Consider the following 14,433-nt stretch of genomic DNA (forward strand, 5'->3'; position numbering starts at 1 on the left):
TTTTTAAAAGTTTCACTGACTCGCTCTATTACTTCTTCTTCTCTCCATTTCTTTCCCTTCACAAAATGCCAAGAATTATCATTTTTCCCTGCTTATCTTCTTCCAATCCAATCAAAAACTTCAATTAATCAAACCAGTTACATCACCTTGAAAAATTTCAAAAATTCGACTCGACATGCAATCATTCAAAGGAGAATAGTGAGAAATAGTGAAGAATTAGTCAAACTAATTAGCATGAATCACATCTGAATAACCACACCTTATCCACATTCTTTTCCTCTCATCTCCGTTTCCCTTCCACAATCGATAAAATCGAATTATGCCTATCCTATTTCGCAACTGTGACCTCGTACAATATTCAAGCTCCAACAACTGTTGTTACGCCTCAACCTTATGTAACATCGAGATGGTGGATCAGAAAATGGGCGGTTTTTCACTGGTGAAAAATTCAAGTTGGGTCATGTTTGCGGGGAACGAATATTAAGAGGCGGGTAAAAGCGGGGTAACTCGCTGGCCGCCATCAATTACTTAGCCGTGAAAGCGGAGGGGCATTATGCGGTTCGAGCCCGCGACCGAGTAAGTCATAAATCGAGTTTACGCTTGAACGTTCCGCGTGTTATCACCTCTGTCACGCGATCACCGGTTGTTATCCGCGCACAGGTTGGACGATAAAAACGACCTCCACTGATCCAGACTCTTTTTGCGACATACACCCTCTGTGCGCGATTACTGATCCGTATTTACGACGACGGTGGAGAAGTACGTAATAATAAGGGAAGAAGAAATCTGAAAAGAGAATAAGAAGGAGATTGTATTGGAGTATTTTCGAACGAAATCCTCGAGAGTTGAAATCTTGAGAACGAGTGTCTTTGAGGTAAAGGGTTTTTGAGAATAACTGGGGTAGGTAGTTATTGAAGTCAATATTGAGTTGAGGGTGACTCTAAAATCAACATTGAGATTAACATTGCATTGAGGGGCGAGTGTTTGATAGTGATTTTCACTCTGAATATATTATTCCCTCACGAGAGTCGCAAATGAACTCTGGGTTACGACGGAGTAATTTTTGCTGTCAACGCGGTATCCAGCGAAATGAAATTTTTGAAACTGCTCCCGAATTTATTTTTCGTAATTACGGTTCCTTTGAAACTCTTTTCCCTCTCCTAGAATAAAACATAATTAAAAATATATATATATGTATATTGACGTATATTACTTTTCGAAGTCGAAGATAATTTTTACGAGATTTTCATGAATATTCAATTTCGATATAAAAGTGTAAATTGACCTTAGAATGGCGTACTCGTTAGAAAGAAAAAAACGAAAGTGTCATTTGGTGAGGAATATTGCGGTATCTCATGGGATATTCTCGGGGGGAGGAGGGGGAAATCCTTGTTAAAGTATTTATGATCGTCTGGGTTTATAATGGCTGCCTGAACGTGATGATTGCAAATCTATACGTATTTATATATTCAGTGACACATAAATTTACAATCATTATAAATACATGAAACAAACGCGGTTGTACGTTATTCGCAATATCGGATCTCGTAGGCGGTGGTTATTTTTATCGTATATTTTAATTGTATAGATGCTAGATAATTAAAGGATCCTTTATTTAAATGTTTACGATTATTGTTTGAAGCATGGCATGCAAGTTTGTTTCTTATTGTGTAAGATTTTTTTAATTATTTAGAGCTGATATAATGTATAATGTATTAAATTTTAATTATAGACATTAAACACTTTTATTGATTATCGAATTATTGTTTCGATTATCCTACAATAATAAATTTAAATTATTAATAATTTGTTAATATATCGTATATAATATATTAAGATTATTAATAATTATTAACCCTGTAGTAACTTATCGATATTGATGAATAATTCAAAGAATCGAATTTAAATTTTCAATTACTAAATGTAAATATATTTTATCGTATATATACAATATTATTATAATAATTCCCGTTTGAATAAAAAACTTATTACATCCAAACGTCTCAAAAAAAAAATATTAATGCATAAGCATCCATGCTCTAAAAGCTAGGTACATTAAGCTGAGAGCGAAGTATACCATAAATTTGATACTTAAATCATAATCTACTTCGATCAATCTGCCACTCCTTCGATCCTTGAAATTCTTAGGCGTGGAATCTTCCTGGTAATATTTCATGCTCTCCAAATTTTAAGTCTGCATGATTCATAGCCGAAACGATTTTCTCTAAAACAATCCTTCTGCGCATCAAAGTTGAAAAGCTGATGTCCCAGATTGTCTATCCATTTGGAACACACGCTCGACAAACGAAAAAGTCGGGTTCACGTATCGATTCAATCATTTTAATCCGATCAATTGGGTTATAGTCTCGTCGCCATTTTCAAAAGCGATATTTTTACTCGATGGTTTTATACGTTTGCCCCTCTATTGTTACAAAGATTCGTTATTTCCAATCTAGATATACGATACAGCGGGGTATTATTTTTGCATTATTTATCGCGTGTGTGCGGATTTATCGTACAATGAAATTTAAAAAAGAAAAAAAAAAAAATACAGATCTGGAATCGTAAAAATTCTATAAAAGAATTTTCCGTGAAAGATTATGAAAACACTCGAACAAAAAGATTTTGACCACACACTGTGGAATGTAATCAAACTTTTATCCGATTCCATTTCCAGTTTCAAAAACTGGAAATAATTTTTTTAAACTTCGTAGCTATAATGTAAGATGTGTCATGTTTAAAAAAATCTCATGTGAAAATGTTTGTATACGTTAACAATGACTGTCTACCTAAAAATAAATTCGTGAGATTAAAAAAATAAAAACGAGAAATATCGAAGAACGAAAAAATAATTTATATCGTCCCTTTTACTTTTTTGTGATCTGCTAAATTCTAACGTAACGAAATTTGTTCATTTCTCTTAAATTGCGCCTCTGAAATAGATTAAATGATTGAAAATGAAAAGGGAAAATATATTTTATGCTCCGTTAAATTCTGTAAAGAAAAAATTTTATCTTTTTTAAATTGTATCTCTTTAATTCGAGATTTTTTATATTTGATTGACGGAATCTACTTGATCGATTTCATCAATTCGATCAAGAATCCTTTGAATAACGAAGATGGAATAATTAGAACGAATATGTATGGAACAAAGAAGGATGATGAGTTTCCAATATCGGTTTAATGGTTTTTAATCTGATCGATCGTATTTTCATCTTTCTCAAGTATTTTTTTCATACTTATGTTTTATTATTTCTTAATTAGAATATTTAACAAATAGAAGAACTTAAGTTCCATATCATGATTTTCGAAATCAATCATGATAATTTGGTCAATCGTTTTTGTAATTTATTCTACAATTATTCTACGAATAATAATTCTCGAATTTAATATGTTATTATTTTTACATTAACGAAGTTTTCCTAACTCCAAGTTGGTTGTAATTTAATTAAATCATTTAATCCTATATAATCTGAATTATAATTTTTTTATTATTATTATTATTATCTTGATTTTCAATTCTTTTTAATTTCTAATTGAATCCTCTATCCTGATGATACTTTAATAAAAACTCCAATTAATTAATTTTTAAGGAATTAACTTAAAAATTAATATTAAATAATTGCGAATCAAATATTTTGATGCAATATATCAAAAAAATGTTTTCAATTACGATTCAAAGTTTAAAGCTATTAGCAAATCTTGACAATTATAAGAACAAAATAATAAAAGAATGAAATATAAAATACAATAATAAAATCATAATTAACATAATTAATATTCGAAATTAATTCAAGATATTACCAGTCACGCAAATTTTTCGAATCCCATACAAATTACATGCAAAATACGAATAGTTGTTATTTAAAATAATCAAATAGGAGGATATAAATTCTTTAGATTATGAAAAATCGAGAAAAACCACGAAGGCGTCGATAATTGAGGATGCAGTGGGAAAATCATTGTTTGCATCGAGAGGATGCAAAGATGGAAACGCCTGTGAATAATGAAGCAACTTGTCTTATTTGCATTACTTGAAATATGTTATTACATGATGCAGCTGGCTCTAACGAGTTCCTGTCGAAATACGTTGAAGACACTGATTAATAAGACGGCAGAACAAAAAGATCTCCATTCGAAAGACATCTATAGTATAGTACTAGGATAGAGACACATGCCATTTATATCTATATATTCTGGGAAAAAAACAAAATAAAATAAATATAAATATAAATATAAAATTACATATACCGATAGAATAATAGTATAAGAAAATTTATAATTTAGTAAAAAGCATTAGAAAAATTTATCTCTTCTCTGTCCATGAACCATTTCTTGTTTATCTTTTATTTTATAATTTTTACGAAAATTATTGCTCATAAGATACTGCTCATAATATAAATTTTAACCATAAAAATATGAGGATCTATTCAACTTTTCCTTTCTCATAGGTTACGTTCAATACTGCATATCACATTAATCATTGTGCTTTAAACGAATCGTTATTCTTCATTTATATCGTCCTCTTCAAACGTTGTGCAAATCGCCTATGATTTTTAGCTGACGTTAAACGACGTTGCGCCAACCAGTGAGTTGAAATGACTCATCATATGATGTATTGTGAGCCTAAAAGGGACGGACAATAAACATTCTATATATTTTTTTTTTTTTTTTCTTTAAAATTTTTTTCCTTTTTTTCTTTTCGTTGAATAGATAAGTGAAGGCGCTTGTTAGGAGAGACAAGCAACTTTTGAAGAAGTTCTGTTATAGTCATAACTTCCTTGAAAAATAACATTTCTGTTTGCTTGTCACATTGTATTGTAAATTTTATGTATATATAATTTATGTTCAACGTTAACCATTTCTAATTAAGAGTTAAAACATGTAAAAGTACCATAATACAATTTTATTCTTTCATTATTAATTTATATCGCCGTATTTCTATTATGTTTTCACAGTAATCTATCCAATTATCTAATATCTTTAATCATTATTAAGAAATCGTTAATAAAACTAATGTTATTAATTATTATCCCATATATAAATCAAGATTGTTCGAATACAATTTCAAAACAATTTCAAATTTTCCCGCAACTATAGACAAACCTTCGAAAACGCATCTTGACTTATACAATTACATAGCTGGCAAAATATATATATCTTTCTTTATCGATCGTGTACGATGTAATGGCATATCCACGTGTCTTCTAATTTTCAGGCAAAAGAAGAAAAAAAAAACACTCCTTTCCTTGATTAAAATTTTTAGCTCGGTTGGACGAGCTTATCTCCTCTCCATCTCTCCTCCAGCTTAATTAATCTTGAAGCTTAGCTCCCCGAACGATATCATCCCTAATCAATATCGAAACGCTTTTTTATCTTCAAGTTTTCCTTTGACGATGAATGATACTTTATATACGATACGATTTATGTACGATATGATTGAAAACTCGAATAAAAGGGAGAATGAGACGAGGAAAAGAAAGAAAAAAAAAACAGGATCGTTTCTTTTTTGTGGAAAATGAGTTCCTCGTGTTAATGTTCTGTGAATTTTCTCGCAGAAGAATGGACGGAAACGTTCCCGTATCAACTACTGGTCGGAACAGGAGTGGCGTTGATGGCTCTATTACTGCTGGCCGCTGTGAGTTTTCAATGTTCTTCGACCTGGCAATGGTTAATGAGGGTGAGACGGCACATGAAGGAGGAGGACGCCGAGAGCGACTTATCGCAACAGAACGCTATACGTATCAGTCATTCTCTGCCGGATCTCCAATCTGAGCCGATCACTCATGAATACGTCCAGGAGCAAAAGGATAGCAAAAAGGTATGAAAAAGTTGTTTTATTAATATATAATTTTCAATAGCTTATCTTTGTCTAATTAAAATTCATACACAAGAATATCATTTGTGTGAATGTAACACTGTGTATGCGATAATAAAGTTAAAATTTTGGAAATTTCGATCGATGATAATTCGATGGTTGGAGTTTGTAAATATAAGTACATTTGATATTTTTTAGAAAGTATTAAATAATTGAAAATATAATTTTAAGTATAGGTATATTTAAGTATTAGTAGTATGACGTAGGCGTGAATAATGTTTAAGAATATTCGTGAAAGTTTGAATATTCATGTAGTGTTTTAAATATTAAATAATCAATTATTCGTCGAGAGAAATTTTCGTTTTAATTATTAAGATTTATTAAGATTTTACTAAAAAAAAAAAAAGGATTCTAGATTTCGAAATTTTGAAATTTTAAACGATTTATGATTATAAATTTTAATTCAAAGAAATTAATGACTTCCTCAAAGACATCAAAAGATTTTTTTTTTTATATTTTTCCATGTTCAATATTTATGCTTTACTTTGAAACATTCTTATACTTTTAAGAGATGAAGATTGTACGACATCTAAGAGCACTATGGATACAGCAGTCTTATTTTTCACTAGATAACATCAACTGATCCTATCTACCATCCATCATCAATATCTTGCTGCAAAAAAAAAAAACTAAGAAATCTTAAATCTTATAAATCTCTTAACAAGAGTACAAAATATTGTGTGTAAGAAAAAATTAGTGAATAAATTAGTAAAGAATGATCGAAAGATGCAAAAATATTGCTTGAGTATTATTTCCATTAGCACTCAAGTCTAGAAAAATTTCCCTAATAAAAAATAAATTTTTTAATTTCAATGATAAGTAGCGTGACAAATGAACTTTTTCATCAAAATCCACTCTCGAAAGAGTTCAAATTAAAAATTAAAAAAAAAAAAACAAAAGAGGGAAAAAAGAATTCTTAAAGGAAACAATTAAAAGTTACTTAATTATAGCAATTTAGAGCATTCAACTAATTACTTCACTTCCTTATTTCCCTCGTAAAAATAGCATCAAAGAAGTTATTCTTTCTTATATCCAGCTTGTTCTTGGCAAATTCTCGCATAACAGTTCCCAAACGCGTAAATGAAAATTTCATGTAGCGAAACATCGTGGAGGAAAGTCGGTAGTCAACAAGCTAACGAAGGGGCGGTCGACTTCCGGAATAAACTTGTGAAATATTGAGAGACCATGGACGTATCAAGCCATGATTTTTTTTCTAGGTATTGCGCCAGACAACTTTGCCCATTGTCCCGATGAGGCACCAGAGCTTTCAGAGGCAGCTCTCTCATCGTCTCGATCTGCCCATCAAATTCAGCATCTATAGTCTGGATAAACGTAGCGATTCCAATCTTGGTTTAATCAAGGTACGATCGAAAATTTTTCTACATTTTGTTCCATGAGTAGATCTTAAAGAAAAAGATTCGAAAAAATACAAAACAATTTCGAAAATAATCTTGATAAAAGTTCAATATCTATTGCAATATCTAAGCAATTTTTAAGAATAATAAATAATTAGACTGTGAATATTTATGCAAAATTTGAACAAGTCTATAAGCTATGCACAAAGTTTCATTTCTTTTTCCTCTAGAAACATATTAAAAATAAAAATTTGATTTTGCGAATAAAAATTCTTGTTAATTATTATCTGTCTTCCATAAAATAAATAAAATAGATAGCATTGAATAGAATAATTCTAAAAGAAATTAATGTCTTAAAAAAAGTAAAGAAACTGGAGCAAACAATCGACTCTCAAAATAATCGAATCCAGAGGGAAAGCAAAAAGAGTACGAGTCAAATAAACTAAACGATTTAATGAAACTTTTCCATTCAAATTTCCCGAAGAATTCGTCCCGGTGGAGTTCAGACAATGAAACAAACTAGGAAATTCAGTTTGGCCAGAAAGTTTCTAACGTGCGACTTTGCTTTTCCAGCCGGAACTTTACAAAAAGGAATTGGGAGACGATGCTGAGAGCGCGAGCATCACGGAAATGGAGTACGCTGGCAAGCTGCGTTTTGCTCTACGCTATGACAAGGAGATGGAGGGGTTGGTGGTCAAAGTGAGTGTAACAATTTTTCAGATAAATCCTTACATTACTTCTTTTCCTTTGCATATATAAATATAGATATATCGCGAAATGTATATGTCAATAATTTCTGCCTTATAAAAAAATGTTATTGTAATCGCTTCGAATGATACGTGATAAAATTACAAAGCTTGAAAAAGTTCAAGAGTATTTCAGAAAAATGCACAATATTCGTTAAATCTCAAAATCGGTAGAAAATCCTTTTTTAACGATATCCGATAAAATTAATAGGCGATATAACTATGTATATATGTACAAAATTACTAAAAAAAAAAATCTTAAAACGCTGCTCAATATTTCATAGATTGAACTTTCAATAAAATCGTTTATTAATGTCAATCCCATCAATTAAGTATTTCAGAAAAATATACAATATAAATTGGTAGAAAATCCTTTTTACAACAATATCCAATTATTCATAAAATTACATAAAATAAAAAAAAATGATCAAATCCTGTTCAATATCCTTTCGATCTGTAAAATATTTCACACCTCTCAGCGATATCATTCCGATACGAATTGGAAAAAGAAAACAAATTCATTCAAAACTTAGAGAATTGAACCATTTTTTAAAGCATTAATCCTGGAAGTCCTCGCAATACCGAAGAATTAAAAGATGGCTACAAATCCGACCACGAACGCGATTACCCTTGTATCGAAAGCTCTTGTACGTGCACAGTGGTCACGCTCTTATTCCCTGGAAAGCTTTTTTCCAACGCGGTGCACGTAGCCCGCGAAATCAACGTAGGACAAGAGGAATTCTTTCCACGAAAACGATGGCCGACATTCGCGCTCCAGTTCCATCGTTTCCCTCAAAATCGCATAGCTCTCGATACGCCTCGAATTGATTCCCTCTTCCCTGGTTCAAGGCCGTCGTGGCGGGAGAAAGAATTCGTCGAGAAGAATGCATAAAAAGCGGGCTAATCTCCGCTCGAGGAGGAAAAATTAATTTGGTATTCATCGTCGCGCGATTCGAATTCTTTATCAACCATTTATTCCGGGTTATCGATCAGTTTCGTTAATAAATGCGATAATTCATCGTTGGATTCTGGTAATCCTCATGCGAATGCTCGTGGTTGGAAACGACGTTATCCAAGAACTTATATTTGAACGGGGAATGCCCATTAGGGATTCGAAGTTTGGAATATTGGTAATAATGATTTTGTTTATGATCAATGTTGTTGTTAAATAATTTTGGAGATTAGGTGAAAGGAGATATGTATTTTCTCTACTTTATCGTTAATTTATATTTGTGTACACGTAATAAAATCTGTTTCTGTTAATTATTTCATTATACGATGATCACTTCGATATTTTTATAATACATTTACACTCTAAAATTCTATAATTATTTTATTATTCGTAACTGCTTTCTTATTTTTTGATTATTAAGTAATTCCTCTGTTATTATATTCTTCTGATTGCATTTAATTACTAAGTAAATAAATTTAGAATTAAATATTTTTAAATTATTTATTTTTTAAAAAAAGAACTCATTGTTGTTCGAATTCTTATTTAAATTTATTACTTGATTTTGCTTGACAACGATCCTTTATCTCTTTTATACATATTTTTACTATTTATAAAATACCATTTATATATTGAAAATCATAATCCATCAATCGTTGAAATTGAAATTCCTATTGTGCCATAAAATTTTGTCCCGTATCCTCTTCGATTCTCATGTTTTAACCATTTCACAATGCACAATCCCTCCATTGACGCACCACTTTAACCACCTCTGCGGTTATAACGACGAGAATAGGACGATCGTTATCACAGTTAGACCGATTCCATTCTACTGGCCGAGATCCATCAGCAACGTTTCTCGCAACGTTTCACGCGCGTAGGCAAATTCATCTCGCGGTTGCACTCGATCGAGCTAATTACACCAGTCGCCATATTTAGCTCGAGCTATTGGATAACGATAATAAAGTGCATAAATACATGGACGTACACTATGACGGCAACCACTCGGCTAGATTATCTCCAACATGGTGGTGGCGCAATTGTCGCCCTCGATTTGCTAATAAGCAATGTGTCGATGCGGAATGGAATCAAGGGTGATGGAGTTTCGTTTTAAACAGGGCGGAACCCACGTTTAGTGACACAGAAATGTAAATAGCAATCGCGTTTATTCATAAATCTAATTTTATATAGGGGACAGAAGTATGAAAGGATTAAAATTCATCATCAAGACTTGAATTCTTTCCCCTCTTTTTCTTTTCTTTTTATTTTTTTTTTTCCACCCCCTTTCATCAATCCTTTGTCCACCGCGTGATTATGGTAATAATAGGGATTAAACGGATGTTACATTCAATGAAAGAAGGATTAGGAATATTTTTTATTTATCGTTTGGAGAATGGAGAAATTTATTACGGCGCATTGTTTTGTTTTTTTGTTTTATTCGGGTCTCGCGTAATATCGGCAATAGATTTTCGAATTTAATTTTTGGAGAATTCGTATGAAAGTATTTGTAATTTAATTTTTATGAAATGAAAGAATTTAATATTTTGCGTTATTTTCATTTATTCTTTTTTTCTTTTTTTATACCTCTTTTGTTTCATTCTTTAATGGATTTTAAAATTTTTCATACGTTTCGTTTTTTCTTTATTTTTAGAATAGAAATCTTTATTTTTGATCTTGCAGATATGATTAATCGTTAAATTAATCGTGAACTTTATGTTTTTAAAAATAACGCGTACGTAACGTTTACAAAGCGTGTTTAATGAAGTGTCGAGTATTTTTTTTTTTTTTTTTTCTCCAAGGCAGTATAACTTTCGATTTGCACCCTTGAAAACTTTATCTTTAAAATTTCCCACGGAAAACAACCTATTTACGAACTTGTTTCCTTAATCCCAATTTATCCAATATTTCGATTTATCTAATATTTAACAACACTTATTTTAAACTAATATTTACACGACAATTCAATTATTAACAAAATTTGAGACAGAACTACGAATCTTGCTTATATAAATTTTTATTCGAAGCAAGACAGATATGAAAGATCAATCTGTCGCATTTCCATATTCCACGATATACTTTCCCCTCGAATGAATCGATTCCACAGTTTTCTGCATACAAAACAGCTTCGAGATTCCAGATAAATGGATCAACCTTCCAACAATAGATGTAATCTATTCATAAAAAAAAATTTTCATAAAAATTATACCGATATATTGTATGTTACACAATTCGACTCGAATTACATTCTTACAAATTAGTTTATTAACCAACAGTCAATACAAATTAGAAGCACATTGTTGCCTGTGGAGAGCAAAAAATTATTTGCTATTATACACCCGTGTTTCTTAATGAAACATTTTGTTAATTTCGTTGATATTTCTTTGTTCCATCCGTATTGAATCTTCTCAATATCCTACATTTGGATATGATTAATTAAAATGATCAATATTAAAGGAAAGAAGATCTGAAAATTTATATAAATATAAATAATAATAAATAATAAAAATTTATATTTATAGTGATTAAGAAGATCTTTCTTAATCACTATGAATTACAAAAATTATATTCTTTTTCTTAGATCTTAGAAGCTCGAGAATTGCCGGTGAAAGATGTGACAGGCAGCAGCGATCCCTATGTGAAGGTATACCTTTTGCCAGATCGAAAGAAGAAATACCAAACTAAAGTGCATCGAAAGAATCTGAATCCCGTATTCAACGAAACCTTCATATTCAGGTTAGCACGTACGAGTAGATATATTCGAATCTTTTTTTTTTTCAAATTAAACGAAGCATTTATATATATATATATATAAATTATTTCTGAATTTATTATTTCTGAATTTATGAATTTTGAAAATATAAACGGACAGTATATCGCATTTCGATATAAATAAAATAAGCAATTTTCGTTTTATTATTGAATGAATAAAAATTTATGGATAAAGATCTTTTATCTTTTATGCATTTAGGTTGTATACAGGATATAACTGTATATAAAATTCGCGAGAAAATGTAGAGTATGCAGAGAATTTGTCGAGTGTCTGTATTTTACCAAATTCCATAAATTATCTGCAAGCGTTCATGAATATTATTCATGGTGTATATATATATATATGTATATATGTGTCTGCAAACAATGTTTGTAATTTTATGACGCCTGTTTTATGACGTCGAAACAATTGATATCTGTCACCAGCATGTCGTATGAGGAATTGAAGGAGCAGTATCTTCAATTTTCTGTTTACGACTTTGATCGATTCTCCCGAAACGATTTAATCGGACAAGTGGTGCTCAAAGAATTGCTGGACTGCACTGAACAGGAGATCGAATATACTATGGAAATTCTGTGCGCCATGCAGGTAACGAATATGAATTTTCTATGTCATTCGACGTTCTTTCATATCATTGCGCAAAATTTTTTTATTCCATTTTTAAGTTTCAATTTAAAAATAATGGAGCAGATAAATCATTGTGAAAATTAGAAAAGTAAAATTGATTATTTCGTATCGATTGGGAATTGAATATTGTATAATTGTATTTGTATTATTTATATTCATATTAATTATAATTGCGTTATGGAAAAATTAAAAACTTTGGCACAAAAAAATAGAATACAAAATAAAAAGTATAATCGTCGTTTTAATTTTTATTTTTTGAAAAAGATTTTTAAAAAGACACAAAATTTGTATTGAATATCAGGGAAAATATCAAGGAAATCATGTGTACTCTAATTATGATAGACTAAAAATTACTTTTGACAATCAAATTTCACGGTTTCTATTTTAATCTCGATTTTGATCGATACATTAGCTTCCTCCACTTTTAGAAATTGAATCGGTTTCACTTCATTCCTTTAGGACAAGGTGGACCTAGGAAAATTGATGCTGTCTCTTTGCTATCTGCCAACTGCTGGTCGATTAACAGTGACTGTAATTAAAGCGAGAAACTTGAAAGCCATGGATATAACGGGATCGTCAGGTAAATTTGCACGAAACTGTTTCGCGTTTTCGTCCAACAATAAAATATAAAAAACAAGGCGAAAATTTTGAAACAAACAAACGCGATATCCACAGGCGACATCCATCATCCATTTAAATTATTTATTTAAATCCTCGAATTGTTACTCCAAAACTTCTTGTTCTAGATTTATCCGTTAATAACGAAATATTGCTTATCCCATATACAATTTAATTTGATATATTCATTAAATACATATTAAATTATAATTCATAATTTTATTATTTAAATAATATTTAATTAAATATTTAATTAAATAATTCTCTGCTTTAAACGCTTTAGCTTTGTGTAAATAAGTTATTTGTAACTATAACACTTCTTTTAGAAAAGGAAAAAATGCATCAAAAGGAAAATTCACAAAATATTTCAAATAAAACTTCTAAAACTTTTTCTCATTTTTATTTTTAAGACACTTTTTGAAATTAAATTTTTGACTTAAAAAAAATAATGCTTAAAATTCCAAACATCTCAAACGAGTATACAGTATAGAAAAGAATATTCTTTTCTTTAATATACAAAAGAATATTTTTATCAATTTCAATACTCCAATATTCCAATTCTATTTTCAATATTCCAATTTTTGCCTTCAATATTTCAAAAATATCCGATTTACGCTTTCCTTCCAAAAACTGCGCACTTCGCATCTTGCCAATATCATCCATTCTCACTTTTCGCTTGTCAAAGAGAAACTTGTATAAACACACACAGCACGACTGATATATCCATCCCATCTCTCAATAGTAACACAGAAAAATATCTAAGAAACGTATTTGCAGATCCGTACGTGAAAGTGTACCTGCTGTGCCAAGACAGACGGATCAAAAAGAAGAAGACCTCTGTGAAGAAGAACACCCTGTTCCCGGTGTACAACGAGATCCTGGTGTTCGACGTGCCCGCGGAGAACATCGAGGACGTCAGCCTCATAGTGAAAGTGATCGATTACGACAGGTACGTGAGCGACAAGATTGAAGAATGATCCAGATCTGTGTGACTGTTCGATCATCGATCGGCCATTTTTCCTTTTTCCTTCGATAGGATCGGCTCGAACGAGTTGATGGGTTGCACGGCGATCGGCGCCGATTTCATCGGTATCGGACGCGAACAATGGCTGAAGATGTTGGAGAACCCGAGGAAACCTGTGACGCAATGGTACCCGCTCATGGAAACCATCCCTGGACACATCCCATCCGTGAGTTCGGAACCTCTTCCAGTGAGTTTGAGCTGCTTGAACAGCAGGTAAGTGGATGAGTAGTTTCCTTTTTTTTTTTTTTTTTTTTTTTTTGAGAGAGATCAGTGAATGTAATATTTTTGATTTAACGTGAAAGTTAATACGACGAATATGAAAGTAGAATTTTGACAGAGATCCTGGAATATTTGATCAAAGATTTTTGCTTCATTTTTATTTTTGAAGATATTTTTGAAGAGATAGGAAAGGAGATATGTTTTTTTTTTTTTTTTGTATTTCTTCTATCATTTTACTTCGAGAAAT

General features: G+C 31.1%; 1 protein-coding gene across 2 annotated transcripts in view; it reads left to right on the plus strand.

The window, feature by feature from the left end:
• LOC102677096 (synaptotagmin-10-like) overlaps positions 1 to 14,433 on the plus strand; it is a 51,722-nt gene that overhangs the window by 37,071 nt on the left and 218 nt on the right. Inside the window, exons 2-9 of one of the 2 annotated variants that reach the window (XM_031509232.1) lie at positions 5,559 to 5,821; positions 7,096 to 7,239; positions 7,807 to 7,932; positions 11,507 to 11,661; positions 12,124 to 12,286; positions 12,785 to 12,905; positions 13,721 to 13,892; positions 13,980 to 14,184. In XM_031509232.1, coding sequence (XP_031365092.1) covers positions 5,559 to 5,821; positions 7,096 to 7,239; positions 7,807 to 7,932; positions 11,507 to 11,661; positions 12,124 to 12,286; positions 12,785 to 12,905; positions 13,721 to 13,892; positions 13,980 to 14,184 — 1,349 coding nt within the window. Of the gene's footprint in view, positions 1 to 5,558; positions 5,822 to 7,095; positions 7,240 to 7,806; positions 7,933 to 11,506; positions 11,662 to 12,123; positions 12,287 to 12,784; positions 12,906 to 13,720; positions 13,893 to 13,979; positions 14,185 to 14,433 lie in introns of those variants that run through there. The other variant, XM_006613088.2, reaches the window with a different exon arrangement.

This window comes from Apis dorsata, unplaced genomic scaffold (genome assembly GCF_000469605.1).
Source record: "Apis dorsata unplaced genomic scaffold, Apis dorsata 1.3 scaffold_133, whole genome shotgun sequence".
NCBI classification, from domain to species: domain Eukaryota; kingdom Metazoa; phylum Arthropoda; class Insecta; order Hymenoptera; family Apidae; genus Apis; species Apis dorsata.